Raw genomic sequence first — 24,287 nt, 5'->3', positions numbered from 1 at the left:
TCAAACCAGTGTGTGTGTGTGTGTGTGTGTGTGTGTGTGGTGTGTGTGTGTGTGTGTGTGAGTGTGTGTAACGTGATCTGAAGTCATAGTTTAATTGGATCCTAAATGGCTGATTGTTGGGTTTATCCTCTGTGAAACACATCAGGGGATCGTCCTCTCCTCTCTGATCGGCTGCTCCGTGTAATTGCTCGAGGAGACGAGGAGGAAACTCGTACTGACAGAATGAATTCACTTGAATAATGGCGCTCGGTGCTTCTGATAGCAATCAGACAATGATCTTCATTTAGGCCTGATTATCTGCACAGGCCTCACCTTGTCCACTTCACAGCAAACTGACAGCTGATGACGTCCGACTGCTTGTGTGCGGCCGATTGCATCATGTGTCCTTTTGTCCCGCTGGCTGATTGGATGTTAATCTATTAATACAAAATTAACTGATTCCAGAGCGAGTGTTATGTCTCAGTCTCTAGTTTCAAGTCTTCTTGAATACAGATGATGTTCATTTTGTAAATTATGATCCATTTAGACCACAAAGCACCGTATGCATGAGGGGTGTGATTGACAGCTAGCATGGACCAATGGGTGCAGGTTGCAGGTGTAGGTGGGCATCAAGCTCTCAGTCAGGCTCCACCCCCTTTCTCCTCCAAATCTGGTTACTTCTGGTTTCAAAAAAACCAAGATGGCGCTGGACTAAACTCAACCTCTCTGTTTCCCCCCCCCCTGCAGGTGTCGTACGTAAAAGCCATCGATATCTGGATGGCCGTGTGTCTGCTCTTCGTGTTCTCGGCCCTGCTGGAGTACGCCGCCGTCAACTTCATCGCTCGCCAACACAAAGAGCTGCTTCGCTTCAGACGGAGGCGACGACACATGAAGGTGAATACTCGTCTCACACGCGTGGGACGCCGTCGCACATTTACATTCACGTTTCATTTTGCTTTTCCATCTATTTTGTTGTTTTGTGCAAAGAGATAAGTTACAGATTATTGATATGTTATTACACACATACTTCTTGTACTTGTTTAAGAATAACACACAACTCAAGAGGACAAATGGGAATATGGAAGGAATTTAGATGCTAAAATTGAAGAGTAAACCACATTTTTAGGCCATAATCTTCCATATCTGCCCTTCATCTTCTTTCCTTTACAAATAAAACTGTAAAGGACAGAAGAGGGATGTGTGTTGCTGTTTTGAAAAGGAATATTTAGGCAGTGAGACAAAGACGTAACAAGAGAAGTTCTGTTTTCCAGTGGTCGAACACAAACAGCTCAGGACTTGTTTCCTCAGATTTGTCCGAACCTTTGTTGTTGTCTCTTACCCCCACCCCTCTCAACGGAAGAGAAACAAACAGGTTAAAACCACAAATGTGTTGTTTTGTAAAGGATGAACGCGGCGGTTAAAACCCACAAAATCCCTGCTCCGCTCCGTGTGCATCCTGAAGAATTCACTCCGTGTTTGATCTTGGCTTTTGTGCGATGCTCGTCACCCGGCAGAAACGGGGGGGCATCAATGTTTCATGGGCGGAGTGTTGAGCATGATTAAAGGCTGAGCCGCGGAGCAAACAGAGGCCGGGCTCATGACTGATTCACGATGCAGAGGAGAGAGGAAAAAACAAATAACCACGGGAAACTTTTCCCTCTGACCCGAAACTTTTGTTTGTGAAAATGCATCATTTAAGAGAAACAGGGCAGCGCAGGATTTTATTTCTTTTTTCGGAGGGATGTGTAGTTGTGATTGTGCGTCTCAGTGAGAACATGTTTGTCTGCGTCCTGACGGGATCCTGCTTTTTAGTTTTGAATGAATAAAGAGGCGCAGCAGCGGAGACGAGGAGGAGGAGGAGGAGGAGGAGGAGGCTGGGGTTAGATTAAGGCAGCAGAAGTGTGGGGGAATTATGGCTTTGGTTGTTTTCAGGCATTCGCAGCATTTGGTTTTGGTTAGAGAAAGATTATTTTGTGGTTTAATACAGAAAAGGTTCACAGTGATTTAAAAACCAGAATATGGGCTCATCCCATAAACAGACGAGGGTTTTGCCGCCTGGATCCTGCTTCATATTTCAGAGAATCCGTCTTGATGTAAAACGGAAGCATTTTGATTATAATCACACCAACGCCCCTTCATCTTTCTGCGTTTTGACATCACTGTGAAATCAAAATAAATATATATCTGCCTCAAACCCACTTTCAATGTTTCCATTAACCGTCTCCGTGTCTAAGAAGATCACTTAAGATAAAATGAAGATTAAGTGGAGACTTGAAAGACGTGTCACTTTACGTCATTTCTTAAAACTGCTCTGGATATATTTAGTCAAATCTGTCAGTGTCGATTTCTTCCCCCCCCGTTGAGACGTATGAGTTATTTCTTCTTCTACTTTCTTTAGTCGTCTCTTTCTTTGGAGCATTTAATCAATCAATTCAATCTGTCGGAGCGGATCCGTCAGTCCGACGCCGCAGGAGCTGAGCGAGGAGTCTGCGTCGGGCCGGAGGGGAACAACTGCTGGTTGACTGTGAAACTGCTGGTTTGTGTTTATGTGGGTGGAGGGCAAACAAAAAAAACACACAAAAAAGAATGCAAACACCAAACACCAAGCAGTGAGCAGTGCGTGTGTGTGTGTGTGTCTGTGTGTGTGTGTGTGTGTGTGTGTGTGTGAGAGAGAGGAGGCTGTATCCATACACTCGATGAACATGCATGACTGCGCCCACGAGTGCTGGCGTGCGTTTCCGTGTTGTAGGGCATGTGTTCGTGCCTGTGCCATGACTAGAGCTGCTTGATTGAGTTTGACACGTTTCAGTGTGTGTGAGCATGTCCGTGTGTTGCAGTATTTATGAGGACCCCCCTGTGTCCTCACAAGGCTGGTGAGACGCCCAAGGTGCAGCGAAGTGAGGACGTGGTCTCCGTTTAATATTAGATTTTTAAAGTTCAGGTTAGAATTAGAGCTAAAGGTCGTGTTTATTTACTGTCAGCATTATAATAATTATTATTAGGGTCTGCTGTTTTCATGTAGATATGCATGTGGCCATTATTGTCAGTGATTGACTGGTGGTTTAGAAATTAAAATCTTCGAGAATAGCAAGAAACATAGTTATCACAATTTCCCATAAACCCCGGAGTTGATATATTGAACAACTTGGACTTTGAGGGTGAGATTGTTTTCCTCACCTGCTGTTTCAGGGGGAACAATTCATATGTTATTAACTTTATTTCATGAACCATGAAATCCTCACAGAAAAGTAGAGAAACTCAGATATTCACAACATCCGGACAACTGGGTGATCGAAGCTGCAGAAAAGCTATGAAAGTGATTTTTGTAGTTATTTTGTTTTCTCCAAAAGTCAAAAAAAACATTAATCTGAGCCATTTTTCATTTAGAACAATTGAGACTTGAGTATTAAATATTTCTTCAAATTCAGCTTTAAACAGCATCGTTAAACTCGTTCAAACAAACCAATCAAACCCGTGAAACCTCCGTCCACTTCAGTCTCAGTCAATAAAAGCAAAGTGAGGGAGCGAAGCGACAGAGTTGAGGGAGAAAATAAATAAATAAAAAACCTATAAACCCTAAATCCCATTGTTGTAATCCCCAATCCCCTGAGCTGTGATGCTGGGTGAAGAGGTAGATTAGTGGTCCGGCTGCCGCTGCACTTTCAGGTGAATCAGACTCAAACCAAGACCACCTCGCTCGCTCGCCCACTCGCTCGCTCCCGTTCTGCATTTCAATCTGTGTCTCTCGACCCTCCCTCACCCCAAGAGCAGGGAGCGAGGGAGCGGGGGAGCGAGGACCGCGGGCTCAGGACTGACCCACATCTGGCACACTGAACCATTTGCGTGTACACAGTTTATTTCTGCTCGTATGATGAAAGCAGGAGGTGAATTTGGGCCGTTCGCTGTGTTGTGTAATCGCTGTTGTGTTGTTAATGAGGAAGCTCGTCCGTTCAGGTGAGGTCACCGCGCTCACTCTGAAGCAAACGGCGTCTTTGTTCGAGTGAAACAAAACAGGAGGATTCAGGTTCTTTTACGATTTTGATGTCGATAATCAGCCGTAAGGTTTTAACCATCCAAGGTAGATTTACCACAAGGATCCGAGATAGTGAGGTGAAGTTAGATTCTCCTGTTGAAGCCACGAGTCCTGATTACATCAACTGGGTTTTATTCACAATGTCAACAAGAAGTCCTCAATCCTCATGTTACCGTTACCGTGGAAATGTTTAACACAACCGCAGAAATCATGTCGGTTATGATCAGATAACATTACGTTAACCACGGAGCGACCTGTCGTGTCAGTGATCTTGTGTCTTTGCCGTAGTTTATTGGATTTGTAGTTCTTTCACTTGTCAAATAATTACGTACACAGTCTTGTTCAAGTGTTTTATGGTCACGAGTCATCTCATAGCTTGTCGGCCTGGTTCCAGGATTGAAACTCTTTTTATGAGAGTTTTATGAAACGTCAGTGGAGAAAATAGGCCGGACGAGTTAACGTGTTCTTCTGCGTGTGCTAGACGTGTTAAGTGGAGACTCGTATGTTGTAATTGACCGTAGGCGTGAATGTGAGTGTGAGTGTCAGCTGGTATCGGCTCCAGCTCCATGACCCACGATCGGAGGATAATTGGCAAAGAGCCCTTTTGAAAGTGCTCATTGTGACACTGCAGGACCGAAGCTGAGCCGTGTTTTATTTCACTCCTCACTTCCTGTTCGTGTCTGATGTTCCAGGTGAATTCAGGTAAATGTAGAGTCCACTTTTTATCACTGCACCATATATACTTCAGGGATTTTCCTTCCATAACATGAAGTGTAAAGTGAATGCATGTGAACACACACTTAACCCGTTAGTTCTGCCCTTTCACACACCCACATGAAAAATACATGTACTTATGGGAGTGTCGAGCAGATTTAATAAAGCATCAGCCACATGACGGAGATGTTGCTGGAGGAGGAAGCAGCGGCTTATTGGGTTGGATGAAAATTTTATGGAAACAGATCATGAGGGTTCGCAGCAATGAAGGAGATGAGATGGATGAAAACAGATGTGACAGTTATCAAACAGAAAGAACTGAAGATAATTCACTATGTCACAAATTATAATATATATATATATGTATCTATATATAAGTATCTATATTATTCTGCCTGGAACACCAGATAATTTGTTATATTCAATTAAATGGAATGTTTTTGGGTCTAAAGATTATGTAATATATGTCAAAGTGAAAAAGTGATTATTTAGATCATGTGTTGAAAAAAATACATTAAACTCCGGCATTGATTTGGCAAATAAGCAAAATTAAAAGGATTCATAAATCGCCATAATAGCCCAGAACTGGCTTGTCGAGGTGGAAATAATGTAATAACATTATGTACCACTGGGTAGTTTATTATATGATTATACATAATATTTTATCATAGTATTACCAGTGTTTGTAATCTGCCTACAGCTGTCAAACAAACATCCGTCTGAAAAGCTGTGCATTAGACTAAAGTAGCATTAAATGCAGTACAACTATCTCAATGTGTACTTAAGTACTGCACTTAAATATATATATGTATTTTCTCCTCTGATGCACAAACGACCTCGTCTTACTACAGGCAGCTCGACAGCTGCTCACGTTAAGCAGCTTTTCTGTTTTCAAGTCCGAACCTCTGAGAAAATAAAAGGGCTTCCGAGGACACGGAGGAAACTCTGAGTGGAGTTTGAGGTATTTGCATTTGAAATAGGATTTTGCCGAGAGCCTCGTATGATGTGGTCCAAATGAAGGAATCACTCAGAGTGTGAAACACTTCAGTCTGAAGTTCGGCTCCTCAGGTCGTTTGTGCTAAAGCAAAATAAAAGAACTGCAGAATGAAAATCATTATGAAGAGTAAGTGTGCCCCCCCCCCCTCCCATAAGATCATCAGCATTAATCCAGACTGTGAAATAAATCCAGTGATGGTGAGACCACACTAACACAGTGAGGGAGAGAGAGAGAGAGACAGTCCTTGGGCGTCACTCGTCCTTAATTAACCTCTCTGGCCAGTCGCTGTAATGTGACTCTAATGTGATCCACAGTCGTCCATTACGGCTCCGAGAGGACGATCAGTCAGGTCTCCGCTGCCAAGACCCCGTCCCTGCTGGCCTCCGAAAAAAACCAGGGGACCGGCGTCCTCTGCTCGGCTGCTGGGACCTCACCACATGATACCACCTGCATTAAGGCCATGGTAGTTTTATGATGGACCTTGACCACATGCAGCTGGGTTGTGAGTGTCTGGAAACAGTGTTAGCAGGCAACTGTTCTGAACTGTAGACGATAAATAAAGATGATGGACTAAACAGAAATGAAGCTAAAAATATCCTGGATGCGAACACTGCCATCTTGTGCATTTAGAGCCAGAGTCAATCAGGGGAAGGAGACACGCACCTTAAATTAAATTGTTCAAAGCATAACACGATGTAGGATAAGTTTGGTTATATTCCCTTATACACATTTACATACATCCCTTTTAATAAGACGGCGTTTTTAACCTCGGCACAAAGGCTGCGACCTCGAGGCGGAGCGACTGATCCAGGTGATCGTCGGTCGAGCAGCTGCAGCTCGAGAACAAACACAGATTTCACCCTCCGTTGAATCTTCAGCTCGACTCATCTTCTTCACTCGCCGGGCAAACTTTGAGAGCAACATCCTGCTGTCAGCGTCGGGCAGAGCGTTCACACTGAGTGACACAAATGTTCCGCTGCAGCAACTCACTGTTCATCAACAATGAGCTAACACTGAAACTGACAATCCCACACACACACACACACACACACACACACACTGACTGTATACACTCTGATAATAGGGCACAGTCACAATAGCGAGGCTCAAACGCCACGTGTAACATAATAACTGTCATGGTTCTGTCCAAATTGATTTTCTCATTCAGTCGGGATCCACGTCTGGGAAGTTGCTTCGAGGTTAATACCAGACCCGCTGGTTCTTTGTTGCTGTGTTGAATGTGTGAAAATTGTGTCAGGGGTGTGTTTGATTCCAGCTCTAATGCCCCGAACTCCCTCTCTCTGTCGCTGCAAACACAAACACTGACACCCTTCAAGGAGATTATGTTAATTCTTATTATGCAGCGATCACCACGAGGAAAAGTTTCCTGCGACGAGGAGGGGAAACACAAAACGGGACAAACCGAACAATGCGTGCCGGCACGAGCAAGGGCACTGTGTGTTTTGAGGGAATTACCAGCGTGGTTAGCACGTGTAATTTTGTCGGGATGTATTGGATTAGAACCATATTTCCCCGAAGGGATTTGTTTTCTGTGATTACGGCGACGTGCTTCCAGTGGTGAGCAGCCACGAGGGGCAGCTGAGTTCAGGGGGACGTCTCTACAATCGGACCGAAGAAATGTCCTGCAGCGTTTTCATGGCTTTTACGCAACAGTTCAGAAGCGTTTGTGTCGTTCTTTTTAAAGAGCAAGTGCACGTGAAGTAAACACTGCTCGGCTGGAGGGAGACGGTCGAGTGGTTCTGTGGTTCCTTGGGAAATTGTCCAAAAAGTGTCCGATCAATCAGACCCCCCCCCCCTCCGACACGAACACTGTGCTTCAGCTCGTCTTTCAGCATCAGACATGAAGCCGTCGGTGCAGCAGGAGGCAGCTGGAGTCCCAGTTGTGCTGATTTCTCTGGTTTCTGCCCTGATGCCTTATTGATTCGTTAGTGACACTGATGAGAGAGAGAGAGAGAGAGAGAGAGAGAGAGAGAGAGAGAGAGAGAGAGAACGAGCGAGTGCAATCGGACTGAGGCTACCTGCTTCAGAAGTCTGTCTAATTAGGGAGACGGAGCGAGATGGCATCCGGCAGATGGATACCGCAGCCCGGAGAGAGAGGCGGTGTGACACCCCCCCCTGCTGGGCGGCCGGGGCCACTGCACGGGGATGAGATCAATAGCGCCACTCATCCTTGAAGGGTCGGACCGCCTGGCAGCAGCTCGCTTGTTTAACGCAGACGAGCTCTGAGCAGACAGACGAGGCTGAGGGAGAAAGGGGCCCTTAAGGAATCAAAGGGACGTCAAACCGCTCTGCCTCGCACCTCCATTTCAATCAGGGACGACTCCGGCGCCGTTTACAGCAGCGAATGCAAATCAGCCACTCGACATCAAGACACGCTTTTCATTTAAATAAATTAATTGGGAGGAATTATCCCATCTGGAGTGCATCACATCCAAATACAGCTACATTATAAATGCCAGATACCATCGAGTGTCATCAGTAAAAGTCCGTGTTTCATTCGGCCTCGGGGCAGAAAGCTGCTTACGACCGTTCTCTTCCACTCGTCGTTCACCTCGACAACACGAGGAGAGAAAGCCGAGCGGCCTGGAGAAGCTCCCCCGCAACTGCCTCTGTTTTCTGTGGGAGAGGAGATGTACATTTAGAGACGTCGCTTCACGAGCGTGACCCCGTCCTCCCCTCGTTGCCAGACGCCGTCCTGCTGTTCACCGATGACAGCGGCTTATGAGGGGAAACCCACTTTGTGATTGATCAGCTATAATCAGCTTGTTAGTCGTGATTAGGCGTTTTCAGCAGGGGGTGGGGGGGGTGCGGGCCTCGACATGCTGTTTCCGCTCTAAACGCCTTGATCTCACAGGCTGCGCTCAGAGAACACAGGGATGAGAGCGAGCGAGGGGATTGAGAGGCCTTAAGAGGCACAGGGAGCCGAACCTCAGCCACTGTTTCCTGATCACAGGCAGAAGCTTTTAATTCAAAGCTACAGTGAAAGGAAAAGCAGAGGCCAGCGCTTTCATCCAGTCTGTACTTACAGATGCTTCCAGACGTGCGCTGACATTTTACTGAAATTTTCATTATGGGCTGTATGTGAGAACCCAAATGTCCAAGTCAGTTACTCCGGACATTTTTTCCGAAACTTTAGCTGCAGCCCCTCAGTAAGATGTCCAGGGAATTCACAGCGAGCTAGTGGGCGTGTGGATGACGTTTCTTATAAATGACGTAGAAGACGAAGACGTCAACTTGGAAACACGAGGAGATTCCAGAGCTTTTGGTGATGAGGGCCGACAAAGGCCATCGATGTTACTGTGAAATCCAACCTGAGTCCTTCTCAAGCTGATTTTACCAATAGAAATGTATAAATATATATATACACACATGTAAGTAAAGCCATTTTTACCCGCACGCAGTAATAAATATTTGCTCTTAGTTCGTTCCGTGATATCTCTGAGATCAAAAGGCAGCATTTAACCCCACACTCGTGTGAAGGCAGCAGGAGCCGACCTCAGATTAAGTGCTTGAAGCTGAAGGTGCCCTGGCTGCTCTTAAATGTTACTCAGATCAAACTGAAAACCAGGAGTGAAAGAGCAGAGAGGGAGAAGAACCATGCAGCAGATCGAGTGGATAATCGTTCCAGGTCAGCGGCGTGATGAGCGAGAGACATTAACACACCATGCTTTAATGCAAGCAGGGACTGCAGTGGAGAGAGAGAGAGAGAAACAGGGACGGATGTGTGGATGACTGGAGGAAGACAAGTTTAAAGAATTTGTCTTTCAGGGGGTTTAACGGTTAAAGAGACATTCAGTGGCTGCAACAACTCAATCACACCAGACTAGATACAATCATGTGAATCCAGTGAATATGAGCACTCGTCAGTTTATTGTGAAGAGAATGAGATAAAGCGTTGATCAAATTGACAGTCAGGTCCACCAAGGACCATAAAGATGGACGACACGACGACTCCCAAAGGTGAAGCCAAAATATATTGATCGCCCTCTGGTGGCTGGCTTCAGTATAGGTTATAAGCGCAGCCTCTTCCGTGTTAGCAGATGGAAAATGGTCATTTTTTATGACACTGATGTTTGTTCAAGTGTTTGGTTTTAATTAGTAATTTGATGGAGCTGGTAACTCCAGATTAGATTCTGGATGCATCCTCAGCCGTAGAGATCCGTCTAATCCAGAGGTTTAACATCAGCACACTGTAATATGAGCAGCGCCATTAGAAGCATTAGTGTCTTTAAACGTCTTAATAAACAGAAACCCACATCCTCTTAGACATTCCCCTCAGCTCCGCAGAATCCACTCACCACTGACAGATTGATACTGAAACATCCTAAAAAGACTCAAATGGCCTGAGTCGCAGAGGGAGGCGGGGAGGGGGGAGGTGGAGGGCGGAGGGAGGTCTGAGATGAATCCAGAAAATGGATCAGCAAAGGCAAAATGCATAATATATTTCCTTCCCCTGCGCTGGGCTGGAATTGCTTCTGGGGGGAAATCATAAAGCGGGACGCGAGCCGAGGAATTCCTCCTCTGGCCCGTTGCAGGGTAGACGGATGCCGCCGTTAGTTGGGGCTGACACGTCTCCCGATCGTGGCCTATGTAAATGCGGGTCCCTAAACACGAGTGTGCAAGGGCAATATTTGCAGAGGAGATGGCGGAGGATAGCGCCCGACGCAGTTTGCTTTCTGCTTCCTGCTAATCTGCTCGATTAATCACATCAACAGAGGCAAAGATATAAATGCTTCGGTCGAGAGAGGGACGCGTGATGGATGAGCGAGCTGAGAGGTCCTCGTGCTCCTCTCCTCCCTCTCTTCTCCTTCTCTGCCCTCCGTCTCCTTCCCTCCCTCCATCGCTCGGGCTCCTTTCTGCAGATGATTTATTTTCCTCAACTTTCTGTCAACCTCTCGCTTCTTGTCTTTGCGTTTCTTCCATCCTCGGACTCTCACCTCTCTTTCATCCGTTCTCCATCTCATCTGTTCTTCCCTTTTCTTTCTCCCCCATCACTCGAGGTACTTTAGCTCTTACCATAGAGAACACGATGAAAAGGAACCAGTTTGAAGATGTGCCGTTTATCCAGATCCACCACAGCAGTTTGAGTTCTTCTCTGACCACATCCTTCCAAGTCTCATGGGAATCCGTAGTTATTGTGAAATCTTATATCCAGTCAAACAAATGGACATCAGGGTAAAGATGAGTAAAGTGGCACAACTTAAAATTCGTCAGTAACAAGTTTCACATCATTTTTTTTTGGTTTATTCAACTTCTAAAAGAAAGTTCAGTGAGTGTGTTTGTTCCAAGTTTGAAAGAATACAATGTGTTGACTCAACAATTTAAAATTCACTGACTCAACATTAATCAAGTTGTCTTTTAAAAAGCGAACCCTCCCTGTCGGAGGTAATTAATGCAAACTGTTAAATATATGTGCATCAATATAAAGCATTGAATTTTCAGTAGTTTTCAGAGCTGCTGGGTCCAATGAGGAAAAATTCACTTTGCTGCTGTGAGACTTGAGCAGTAAAGTGATGTCACTGTCGTCATGTCACGTCTCATTGGCTAAAGCTTCTGTTCGATTCACATTCGCGGTGTGATTTTTAAACGACGTACGAGTTAATCGCTGTAGAAATTGAGATGAGTGTGAAAGAACCAGGAGGATTTGCTCGAGCAGAAGGAGAAAGAGGAGGAGGAGGAGAGAAATGAAGGGGAGAAAGGAAAGATGGCCGATGAGCTTTCATAAAAAAAACAGGATCATAAAGTGCCTCTCTTGTCCAACCTGAAGGGCAAAGTTTCATTCTTCCCATCGTTTATCTCCTTCCTACATCCATCCATTCCTCCATCCCTCTATCCCTCTATCCATCCATCCATCCATCCCTCTATCCCTCCCTCCATCCATCCCTGCATCCATAGGTTTCACAACCTCGCTCCTTGCTGTGCTAATGGATGAATTTTCTAATTAGGCATGAATGTGACAAATGTGTCAGGGTGTTGGTTTCCGTCAGGGGGTCTTCCTCCCTGAGCAGCGTCTACAGGCTGCAGGCCCCTCCTCCTCCTCCTCCCTCCTCCTCTTTCTCTTCCTCCTCCCTCCTCGTCCCTCCTCCTCCCTTGTCCTCCTCATTGCGGCTCCTCCTCACGTCCCTCCACCCTCCACATTAATCACATGGCAGAGAGAATAAAGCAGAGCATCTGTAATAGTTAAGCAGCGTCGCTCAAGGACATGGCAGAGGTCGTCGGCTAGCATCGCGGCTAATGTGTACACACCCGCTATCTCTGTGTGTGTGTGTGTGTGTGTGTGTGTGTGTGTGTGTGTGTGTGTGTGTGTGTGTGTGTGTGTGTGTGTACATGTATTAACAGTAATAAATGGGTTGGTGTGGGCGCAAGGACAGAACGGGGACATGGGGCGCTAAAAATGGATCGCTACCTGGTGGTCTAACACACATGCACATGCACACACACATGCACACACCCACACTTATAGTTTGCTTTCTCAGTGATTCTCTCCTCGCCCACATAAAGTCACACACTGCAGTAGGAACAATGCCAGAAGTGTCAAGATGATGGACCAGCCCATGAGCCTCCCTGATATGAGCTGCTGTGTCCCACAATGCACTGCAGCGAGTCTTTGAACCACCATTGTAAAGATGTCAGGGAAATCTCACCAAGCTCTGCTTCCAAACATCTGGAGGTCATTATTCAGTCGTGGGTCACAGCCGACCATCGTTCACATGGCAACAGCACATCGACCACAAAATACGTAAATCATCAAATGAACATTTGAACATTTGGTCTATGTGACCTCAAAAACCTCTTTTATTTCCTCATGAACTCGTTATCTTGACAACGCCTCAATAGAATCTTTTCACATTAGGTACAAATATTAACGGTGATCAATCTTGTATGTATGTAGACTGACACTGCAGTGGCTGGTGGAGGCTTGATAGGTTTCCTTCTATTATCCTCTTACCTGGATTAATCATGTGACCAAGCAGAGAAGTGATCAAGAATGTAAAACTTTTATTTTCAGGGTTGTTTTTATACAAGATACTTGAATATAAAATTCACTGGTAAGAACCAAACAGCCGAGCAGGAGGTGACGGTTGGAGTCATGGCTGCAGCCGTACGAGGAGCCACGACACCTTGGACTTCAGCAAAGCCTTCATCAACGGAGACTCCTCCTGAGGCACGGGGAGGATCACCTCACTGAGGCGGAGCCAGAAGTCGGGCACCTCTTCACCAACGTAAACAGCTGCTTCTAAGATGTCTCTCAGCCCTTTAACTATCTGCTCCGCCGGCAGCTTCCCTGTGTTGAACATGTCACACAGCGACAGGCCCAAATGCCTCCTGGAGTCGCTGCTGCCTCTCAGGGTCAGCTCCACGGCTAACCTCACAAACACGTGCTGCGGACAGTAGTTAGTTTGATCTGCCAAAGAGCTCATGGTGCCTTCCAAGCTGCCATGGTTTTGATGATTGTCAATAAAGATCTTGGGCAGCAGTCCCACCTCCTCCTTTGAGACTGAGGTCTTCACATGTGGAGCGAGAGTAGGGTCAGTCTGGATGCTGATTGGCTGCGTCTCCTCCTGCAGGAGATCGCTCACGAATCCAAACTCCATCTTACTCTTAAATTCTTTCGTCATGATGATGATGAAGAATTAAAAAAGCTAATTGTGTCCAGAAATCAAAGTAATCCAAAGAATCGGTAGCAGAGAGCTTAGTAATAACCAAGTGAACTTAGTGAACCAAGTAAACAAAGTGAGGATTGAACATTGATCCACTTAATTTCTACCTACCTACATTAAAGGATCAAAGGATCAAAGGACAAAATGTAACATCTGCATCCTAGAATTCGTTTGTGCCTTTGATCTAATCAAACCAGCCGTATCCATGGCAACAGTACACCATCATAAGATTTAAAAAACTAAATTTGAAATAAAGTGTACAATAAAATAAAATGATTATGGTTTGGATTGACTGTAATAAAGGTGCTAAGCTGCAAGTTTACAGTCTTGTTAGGCTTTAGGTTATGAAAGTCCCCGATACAGTAATAAATGAAAACACCGACTTTTTAAAGATCGTGGAAGACAAGTACATGGACCCTCCATGACACTGATTGCATGAGAATACTCATCTAGTGGGAAATAGATCAGACATTGTGTTGATTTTAATGTCAGGAAGATATAAATATATATTCAGTAAGCACACTTGTAGGAGTCTCTCTCACAGACACGAGTTTGCACAGCTCAGTTCATTCTGTCTTATATTGACGTGGGTGTGTCCAGGTGCAGCTTCAAGGTCGTGTCGCTTTAAATGTTGCTGCTGCAAAGAATTGTGGGACGGCATTTTCTCCTTCCCTTCAACAAAGGATGGTCACACACACACACACAGACACACACAGAGACTTAGACACACACACACATTCTCTTATCTATGGTCCTATATGCTAACATGCATTCACACACATCTCCTGTAGCAGTTCTTGTCCCATCTGTGGCATTTGATCCACAGTCACTCTATTGATGGTATCGGTGACTATTGGTGATTGATTGATTTCCTTTGCCTCTTGGCTGCAGCTGGAATCCGACGCTGGTCGAACTGCAGAGAGCCGAGCCTCCTTGTTTTATTGGCTGCTTGATTTGTGTTTGCCGCAGAGGTTTTGCGTTGGTCGTTAACTTCTCCTGATGCCAACTGTTCCTCCTGCCTCAGCCTGCATTCACACAGAAAGGCTCCTTTTTTCTTACCCAGAATGCACTGGAAGAGATGTGCTGCTGATAGGCGGCCACATGTTCTCCCACAGGGGACACAGGTCGCATCCTCGTCTCCTAACAAGAACGTGAATCCAAACAAACATGGCTGCTAATCATCGGAGGGATTGTTTTCTGACAATTTTTAATTCCATAGCTGTTGTTTTAAATCTGAAGGGAACTGAAGCACCTGATATTTAATTTACTCACACACACACACACACACACACACGCACACACACACACACACACACACACACACACTCCCCTCAGTGTTTGCGTCGGAGTCTCTGAATCAGATAAGGAAGTCATTGTGTCTCCTGTAATGAAAAGCCAGGGTGACAGTGCAGATAGGATTTTCAATATCTCGCCGTGCTCTGGTGAAAACGCCGCGCACACGCCATAACCTTGAGGCGCGGCGCTTGTCAATCAATCCAATCCATTCGACCAGCCCCTCACTCCCCTTGACGGGTCAGATAAATCCGCTCGGTGTTGGGCTCAGCTCATATTGATGAGTTTTGCAGAGGGAAGATACGACTCCGTCTCTGTGTGGTGTGATCGATGATAAACTCATATTAATGTTTATTATGCTCCCGTGTGGAGTTTGCATGTTCTCGTGTCTGCACGGTGCAAATAACAACTTCGATCAACCAGTGACTCTGAACTGGTGAGTTTCCGTCCGTCCAGGATCAAATTACACCAACTTTAACTCCCCTTCTGAGTTCTGTAGATCCAGTGACATAAAGTCCATGAATCAACCACAACTGACCACTGGAAAACTGTCCTGCTTTAATATGGCACCATCAGCTACTGCTGTTCATTTACAATTATTCAAACTAATCACTGATGAGAAAGGAAACCAAGTTTTATGGTGAGTCCAAACCATAAACTTAAAATAAGATGGACGACACGTCTCCACTTCTTCCACAGTCGTGATCTGTGTATTGTCGATGATACACGATCATGATGTTTCAGTCCGTTTTTCAATTAACTAATTAAAACCAAACGTATCAGAAACACTTGAACGATCAATGTGATAAGAACAACCTCAAATGACTGAATCAATGTTTGAGATGAGTTTATTTGACTTTGATTTTCAACTACTTTGATATTTTTAACTTGGTCCATGTTCCGGCCTCCAGGGGGCGCTCAGAAGCGTTGGCTTCACTTGTGGCAGCCGTCATGTCGTCCATCTTTATTTACAGTCTATGTTTGGATGTAGAGACAGAAAAACAGATTCAACCTAAAAGTTTGTATTTTTGATTCAGAGTCACATCACACAATGATTTACCTCATTTTTCATTTCATTTCAAGTCACTGTCTGTCTGTGATGTTTGTCTTTTTCACACACACACACACACACACACACACACACACACACACACTCCTCCAACAGTAACGTCTTTCTGTGGTTCCTAACAGCCTGAGTCTTGGCCTGTGTTGCAGGAGGATGAGACGGGCGAGGGGCGCTTCAGCTTCCCCGGTTACGGCATGGGCCCCGCCTGCCTGCAGGCCAAGGACGGCATGGCCATCAAGGGCAACAACAACAACGCCCCGGCCTCGGTCCCGCCCGAGAAGACCATCGAGGAGATGAAGAAGCTGTTCATCGGCCGGGCCAAGCGCATCGACACGGTGTCCCGTGTGGCCTTCCCGCTCGTCTTCCTCATTTTTAACATTTTCTACTGGATCATTTACAAGATCATCCGCAGCGAGGACGTCCACAAGCAGTAGTCACCTCTCGACTGCTGCTTGAGGAAATCCTCCACAAGCAGGGATACGATCGCCCCCCCGAGGATACGATCGGCCCCTTCAGCCCCTCCTGACCCCGACGACACATCATTTGAGAAGCTTTTCTTTTCCCCGTTATCCTCCTTCTCCTGCCCCGAGTCCCACCCCTGCTCCCGTCTCTTTACACCTCCTGAATAATCCGGACCAGTGCAATAGCAATGCAGTAAAATGCATGATATATGAATGTGGCAATATATTAATGAAAAGATGAAAAATGAAAAACAGACTTTTGCGGGCACACCCGGCGAACTGTGGGCGAGTGGACGGACTGGAACAAAAGGAGACGATGACAGAGTCTTGTAAAGGGTCGTATATTTGATTTAAGTTTACGTGTGAAGACAGATATTATAATTCTATATGAAAACGGGATGTGGGGACGGGGTGGGGGATGTGTGAGAGGCAGACAGCAGTGTAATATACTCATATATTTATCATAAATGGAATAAAAGAATGAACCTTAGGAACGTGGGCATCTGGAAAATGAGGGATTTTTCACACCCCCCCCAAAAAAAGGAGCGAAGGCGGATCGGTGCTTCCATTAATTAAAGCGATGCAAGGATGACACATTCTATATCTAGATTTGCTTCAAATGTGTATTGCAAGCACTCGTCAATGCTTTTTCTCCCCCAGCCGCCGCCAGCGCCACAGAACCTCGACCTGCAGAGACACTCGGGGTTCGCTGCTGCCGCCGTCAATCACACGACTGGACAGAAAATAACATGAGATTTAAAAAAAAAAAAAAGAAAAAGAAAAACACTGGACGAGCAGTGGTGAATATTCTGAGACAGAATATCTTGTTTATCTGTGGCGTTCCTCTTCCTCGTCCGTGATTTATTTCTTGATGCATTTGTTGTCATTTTGGCTTGTTTCTTAATTCTTGTGCCAATTAAACATGTCGCGTGTGGCTGTGCAGCTCCAGACGTTTCCCGCAGGAGGAAGCGGCGCCGCCGTGACGTCGGCCGCTGCATCGGTTGACGTCACCTCACATGTGCTTCGTCTTGTCTTTTTTAATTCCGAGAGACGTAATAGTTTTTTGTTTTTCATCACCTGGAGAGACGGAACATATCGATCCTGGACGGAGAACAACGCAGATCCTCGTTTCCTTTCCTTGTCGTGTTCTTCGGGACTGAAACATTAGACATGTTTACATCCTATTAGTGCTTCCTTGCTTTGGCCCCGCCTTAACATGAAACCCCGCCCCCTCCCATGCCCAGCCGAGAGGATATATGTAGTTAAACTGTACAGATTATTACACCTGTTATACCTTAATTAACTGTGTTTCCACCTCATTCACATGCACCAACTGTAGCTGCAGACGTCGTGACTTGTGAAAAGCTGCGTTATCGTCCATTCCAAGTGTAACAACGAGTTTAGTTCTGTCACAGCCACGTTGGACGGGATTTGATCATGCAGCAGGTCGGTTGGTTTCGATGATTTGTGCGAATATTATTATCTTACTTTGCAGCAGGCTTCTCTATGCAATGTAGGTTTTTTTTTTCGTCCGTTTAGCGCAACCATCTCAACAGCACCACCTACCTGTGGCTCATCGTACTGCTAGACTGCGTCTCTAATGCTTATTGACAAGTATGGAACAAACAGAGAAGACAAATGACTAAAAACAGGTTTTTATTTTGGTTTTGTTTTGCCCGTTTGAAAAACATGTTAGAAATGATCAGGACGCAGATTGAGCCAAACCTCTGAACCCGGCAGAACTCGGAAGGAAAACATATTTTTGTGTATATGAACGGTTGTTTCAGGATTTTACGTCTTTTGTTGAATTTACTCCCCAAAAAAAAATATATACAAAGTGCTTTTATACTTTTACAGGAAGGTTTTAAACGTGACAGTTGCAAAAAGTGAAATTTGCAAATTTGTAGCAAAGCAACATTGTGTGTTCTCATTGTTGTTTTTTTTTGTCTTTTGAATTCCTGCCGTTAATTGGTTTATTGATTATGTTCAGTGTGAGTGTTTCAGACGTATCGTATTTTCCACCTTTTACTGCAGACACAACATTCTTGGGAAATACGACGTTTTGCTTTCTGTATCAGAGTCAGGTGAGAAGAAAGATAACATCGAGTGCGTTAATGCGAACTATGATTAGCCTAGCTTAGCATGACTGGTTTTACATTTTGGTTTGTGTACCAATTACACAATCCAGATATACGGAGGAAATAGGTTTCTTGTTGAGGTATTGGTCAACAAATATTTGAAAATTTGGGGGGGACCATGCTAGCTGTTCCCCCTGTTTCTAGTGTCTATGCTAAGCTAGGCTAACTCCGACAGAAAGTGAATAAGGGTATTTTCCAAAATGTTTCACACTTTCAAACAGCTGTAAAACTTCAGCTGTATAATGTTTCATTGTGGGGAGTCTCTCCCGGACGTATTTAACTTTGCAATAATGGTACAGTTGGTATTTTATTTGATCCTTGAGTCTAAATCAGCTGTTGGTTGCAATGAAAAATATTGTTTCATTGATAATTTCTACTTGTGAAAATGTTTAAGCCCCAGTCCAACTTGGTTTTGAAGCAAAACCAAAGATTTCTTTTGTTTGTTTTTCGTGTTTGACGAAGTCGTCAGTGCTGTTTGCTGCTGTCGGGGGATTTTTAAAGAACGTAATATTATATTCACTTAGTCTTTGAGTTCAATAACTGACTGGCTTAGATTATCATCAGATATACAGTTATTATTATAATGTAGACAAAATATTTTCATATGGAGCATTTCCCACTATACCTACACAATTTATACTTGTAAAACACATTTGTTTGTTTATTTATTTTGAACAGAGACTTATTTATTTATTTATTTATTTATTTATTAATCTTGTGGAGACGTTTTTGTTTGAATCCATTTTATTTTCATGTATTTGTTCATCTGAGTGTGTCCGACCGATCCGAAGGGCTACGTCACGCGCATTCTTCTGTTCACATTCCAACGTGTTTCAACTTTAAAGTGGAAGTGCCATAAAAACGCTATTCGCCCCAGAAACTATGCATTTCATTCAGGAAGACAACAGCGATAAACCTTCTCAAGGCCATGATCACCAAGGACGCACCAAGGACTCTCGTACAGCCGCCATCTTGGACAGTTAGCGTTAGCTTTAGCAGCAACTAGAAAGCTCCAACAAAAACAGTTGTTCCAAAGACCTCGGAAATAATGCTAATTTGAGCTTTTTCGTAAAGTTGATTAATTTGGTGAAATATCAGAAATGGTATTTCGTCGAAAAGATGGCTAACACGTTCTCCATTAAACCTCGGGGGTCGGATGAACATCACCACCCCCAACTTCGACATCTAAGATGGCCGCTCCGTATATCAACAGTAATGAAAACCGTAGTTTTTACTCTTTATTAGCACTTCTGTCATTAATACTGTCCAGTTACGATCTCTGGACGTATTACTACAATGTCAGTATGCGTAAGATACTGCTAAATGCGTTATTATGACCTGTTTTTGCTAACAATGGCTAGCTGGCTAACGTAAACATAGTCCCTGTGCAACTGGAACGTTAACAACTTGGGTATTTCAGGTGTGACGTCATTTCGAGAGCCGAACTCCGAGGTGTAATGGAACGTGGCATTAAAGTGAAGAAGCAATGTAAAAGTAAACCAGTCATCGACACATGCTATTTAGCTGAGTGGGAAATTTGTGCGTAATGTTGCTCAGTAACGTTACTTAGTTCAAACGCACGCTAACATATTATCTAGCTCATATTTTATGCCAGTTTTATTTATATAGCATGTAATTGAAAGTAAACATGAGGATTCGGTCATTCCTTCCTTTTTATTCTTATCTTGTGTGCACAAGTAAAAGATCTTTTAGGCAGGAGATTAAAAAAATATCTTTAAATAAAACAACATAGAAAAGAAAAAGAAGATATAAACGGCAGCTTTCGTTGACTTTCAAACTGCGAATTTAAACTAGCGCCCTCTAGAGTTTAGTCGGGACAACATATTTACATTAACGATAAAAACACTTGGTAGCATGTGCCTCCTCTCTGATCACGGCCTGAAACCGTGGAAACGTCAGCAGACTCGTTCTAATCAGACTTTAATACTTTATTTCCCTCTGTGCCATAAACACTCACGATTCTGTCCATCAGCCTCTTTGCCATCAGCAGCCGGTTCACACGTTTCTCTTTGTGCCATATGTGGGTTGAATATGCAACTAAAAGACGAGGACCTACGAGCATATCATGCATTCGCCCCCCCCGCCACCGCCACCGTTTTACATGAAGTATTTTTCACATATTCATACGCTTTCCTCAGGTGTGCGTGTTGTGCGTGTCATAGTCATGTTCGAGCTCCGTCATTGGCCTCACATCATCGTATTAATCAGTGTTATACTGTACGGGGTCGGGGGAGGGAGGGGTCCATGCTGCGTTGATCGCGTTGCGCTGCGACGTGATGCTAACGGACTGAGCAACGAGCGACGGGTTTTTGGACGTTTATAAATCCTTAGGTTCTGAACTGGATTTTAAAGTAGCATGGTTTGATTTGTTGATGATTAATGATTCTATTGGTTTATGGGGTTTGTGTTTGGTTCTCTCGTATCTTATTGTATGTATCGTACAATCCGATGCCCCGAGGGAGAAGATACAGCGACTCGTGAACTGCTGTGAACTAAAGGAAACATTATTATTACTATTATTAGGGATTATTCTATTTATTTATTTTCTTTGCACAAGTTGGAATGGCCTTAATTTTTGCTTTACTTGCTTCTATTGTGTATTGGCACAAAGTGCACCCGTTTGATTTGCAGAGATTACGATGCTCATTATGATGCTTATAATCCGAGAGTGCACATTCGAAGCAGGATGAAAAAAAAAAAACATTTAAAAGTTCAGCAAATTCTTTTTATTTTTCATTAATCTGAAAAACAATATTTTGCATGAATATAAATACAATGGCAGATATTTTGGCTTGTACAAAAAAAGTGAAGCAATTTGAAGAGAAAAAAAGAATGTACCGTTTCTGCTGTATCTGTATATATCTAAATATTTATTGAAATATGTCATACTACTAATTCTATTAACGATTAAAGGTTTTCTGAACAAAAATCTCTTTACCTGTTTTTGAACATTGTCAAGGTTGTTGGAGTTGGATCTTTCGGTTTCTGTTCCTCTACTCAAGGATCTGTGTAATCATTAAAGAGAAAGTATTAAAAATTGCAAATAAATCCTCGCTGTAGGGTGTTTTCATTTCCTCACGCTTCCGTCCTGACAGCTGTTCGTTGTTCATCAGGATAAAAGGGGGGGGGGAAACATTCTGCATATTCACACTCTAACAACAAACTCACACTTAAATGAATAGTGTTGATTTAATGTGGCTGCGTAAACAAATGGCTTCTTCTCCAGTAGAGTTTCATCATTGCTCTAATTCCTTTATCAATATTCACACTAGTTATCAGTTTTTTTTATATTTGATGTTCTTTTCTCTATTTCTAATTTATTATTTGACTGTTTGTAATGAAAACAGTCTTTTCCAGCTGATGTTGAACATAAGAAGTGTTTACGTATCATTGAAATTTGCTTTAATAGTAAAACTTGCTTGTGAAAACTCTAAATCTCTTTGTGCTGCAGATCAATTTAAAATCAGCTCAGAATCCAGCTGTGGATAATTGACCTGACAGGAATCACCTGTGTGCAGCTCTTTAAAACCCGAGAGGAAGTTTCTCTGCTGGTTTCTGAACGAGACTCAGATCTGATCCTCGTGCTCCTGTTGTGTTTGTGTTGTGTTGCCAGGTTTTATTAATTTTGCTGTTGGTTCCACACAAACCAGCTGTTCTCTGGAGAATGTGTTAAGAGCTGATGAAAAGTCCTCGTCAGGCTGCAGGAGAGTGTTTGTGACGTGTGTTCACCACATTGAAGGTTCAGCTGCTTTCAGACTGAAGTCCAGACTAAATATTGAAAGTTAGGGACTGATGTGAAAATGCAAATGTCTGAGTCTGTGTCTCTGGATCTTCTCCTGCAGCCTCCTGGTAAAATGTCTGTAAAAATGTCAGAGTGAGTCCATGTGAGGAAACAGCAGGACAATGTGTGGAAGCTTCCCAGAGAGCGAGTGGACGTGTTGATGAGGTTTCTAACACAAACATCTCAGGATGAAGAAGAGGAGCCGTACACGTAGAAGACGAAGACGTCCACTTGGAAAGACGAGGAGGTTCCAGAGCTTCTGGTGATGAGGGCCGACGATGAAATTCCCTTTGGGCCTTCCTGATATATTGAGTTCAGAACAAGGCAAAGACATGTGACCTTGACCTTTTGAGCTTTGACCACCAAAATGTCACCTGTTTTTGTACAAAATGTGATGAAATTCCGTCGAGGCATCTTGAGATATCACGTGATATTGATATTCACATGAATGAGACGGACGGACAGACGCTCTTAAGAAATTAATATAAGTCAACACGTTATTCTCACAACTGAAGGGAAATGATGTGAGTTGTCTTGTTGGAGGATTTAATGTTTGCACACACAGTGTTGGAGGTCGGGATTAAACATGTGTTTTCATGGTTTAAGTGAGTTTCAACATGAATAGTATATGAGCGTCCTCACAAAGGCAGGAAGACACACTTGCATGTGTGTGTGTGTGTTGGCCGTGTGCTCGGGGTCTCACTGCCAGCTGGACCAGAACATGCTGGAAGCCATGTTGCTCCTGAATATTAATGTGTCCACCCACAGCAGGGGGGCTGCACTCACTGAATACTGATAGCAAACACACACCCTCACACACCGTATGTAGCAATAAGACGAACATGTGTTAACACAGGCGGACAGCAGAAGGTCACAAGTTCAAATCCTGCAACTGAGACACCAATAAGTACCACACGTCCTTGAGCAAAACGCTGCCCCGACCTTCCTGCCTGCTCACGGCTGCCAAGAGCTTTTTTTTAAACCCTGAATAAAGTCTCATAATATATATATTTTTTTAAATGAACCGTTTGGTTTTATTTTTTATTTCACAGCAGCCGGAAAATCTCCTGCGTCGTTCAGTAGAGATTTAAGAAATGTGTTCGAATAATTGTATTATCAGGTTCAGTGAGGAAACACGCACACACGCGCACACACACTCCCGTGAACTGTGTTTAACCCATAAACACCTGCAACCCCCCACACACACACTGCAGACTCACACAGTTCATCAGGAGTTCATGTGAAATCAGTGGTGGGGAGGAAACCGAAGTCCTGAGAGAAAACAAGTTGAGCAAAAAGATGAATTTTGTCACATACACACACACACACACAAACACACACACTTGGCTTCACCTGAGTCACTCGCCTTGTTTCACCTAAACAAACACACAGTCGTCCGTTAAAGACGCTCTTAGACTCGACCTTCAGGCAGGTTGAAGAAACGTGGATTCCAGTGGCTCCAGCTGGGACCTGAGCTCAGATTGTGTATTCAGCTCAGTTAGAAATGAGAGCTCTGTCGGCCATTTTACATTCATCACGCAGCTCAGAGTAGAGACGGGGACACGAGGACAGATCTCAGACCAGAATCATCAAATAATGTGTCGATTATAAAAGATTTAATTTGACAAGAGTTCAAAATTTGTCATTCAACAGTTTGTCTCACAGACGGAATAAAAACGTACAAATTGACAGCAAATAATACTTCTGCTATATTTCATTCATGTATGCAATGTAAAATGTGAATTTGTCTTTGCCTATATTTCCAAATGTCTGTCTAGTATCTGCTTCCTGCTTTTCATTTTGCCGCCTTAAGGCAAATTTCCCTCCAAAGTGTAAAATTAAGTTATTCTCTTTCTATGAAGGCTCCTTGAAGACCGACTGTGGAGATTTCATAGTTTTCTGCTCTTGAAGTTTGATTTAGCAGCTTTGAGAGACGTGGATTTGCTCCTGAGAGAAACATGACAACTTTATTCTGTCAAATCGACGTCACATTAAAGCTCGATATTTAATCATCTGGTTTCTCAGTCCCTCCTCCACTGAGAGGTCAGAGGTCAGTGTCAGAGAGGTTGGTGCAGAAATGAGATCCATTGAAGTGGGTGTAAACCAGGGTCATATTGTAGTG

General features: G+C 44.0%; 1 protein-coding gene across 2 annotated transcripts in view; it reads left to right on the top strand.

Annotated features, from left to right (window-relative positions):
- The window catches only part of glra1 (glycine receptor, alpha 1), an 86,791-nt gene extending 65,359 nt beyond the window's left edge, over positions 1–21,432 (top strand). For both annotated transcript variants that reach the window (XM_035162322.2, XM_035162321.2), the window contains 2 exons: positions 727–873; positions 15,914–21,432. In XM_035162322.2, coding sequence (XP_035018213.1) covers positions 727–873; positions 15,914–16,198 — 432 coding nt within the window. In that variant the 3' untranslated portion in view covers positions 16,199–21,432. The remainder of the gene's footprint in view (positions 1–726; positions 874–15,913) is intronic.
- The last annotated feature ends 2,855 nt before the right edge of the window (positions 21,433–24,287 follow it).

This window comes from Hippoglossus stenolepis, chromosome 7 (assembly GCF_022539355.2).
Source record: "Hippoglossus stenolepis isolate QCI-W04-F060 chromosome 7, HSTE1.2, whole genome shotgun sequence".
Classification (NCBI taxonomy): domain Eukaryota; kingdom Metazoa; phylum Chordata; class Actinopteri; order Pleuronectiformes; family Pleuronectidae; genus Hippoglossus; species Hippoglossus stenolepis.
Note: the sequence above shows the minus strand (reverse complement) of the source record. Positions and strands in the feature narration are given on the sequence as shown.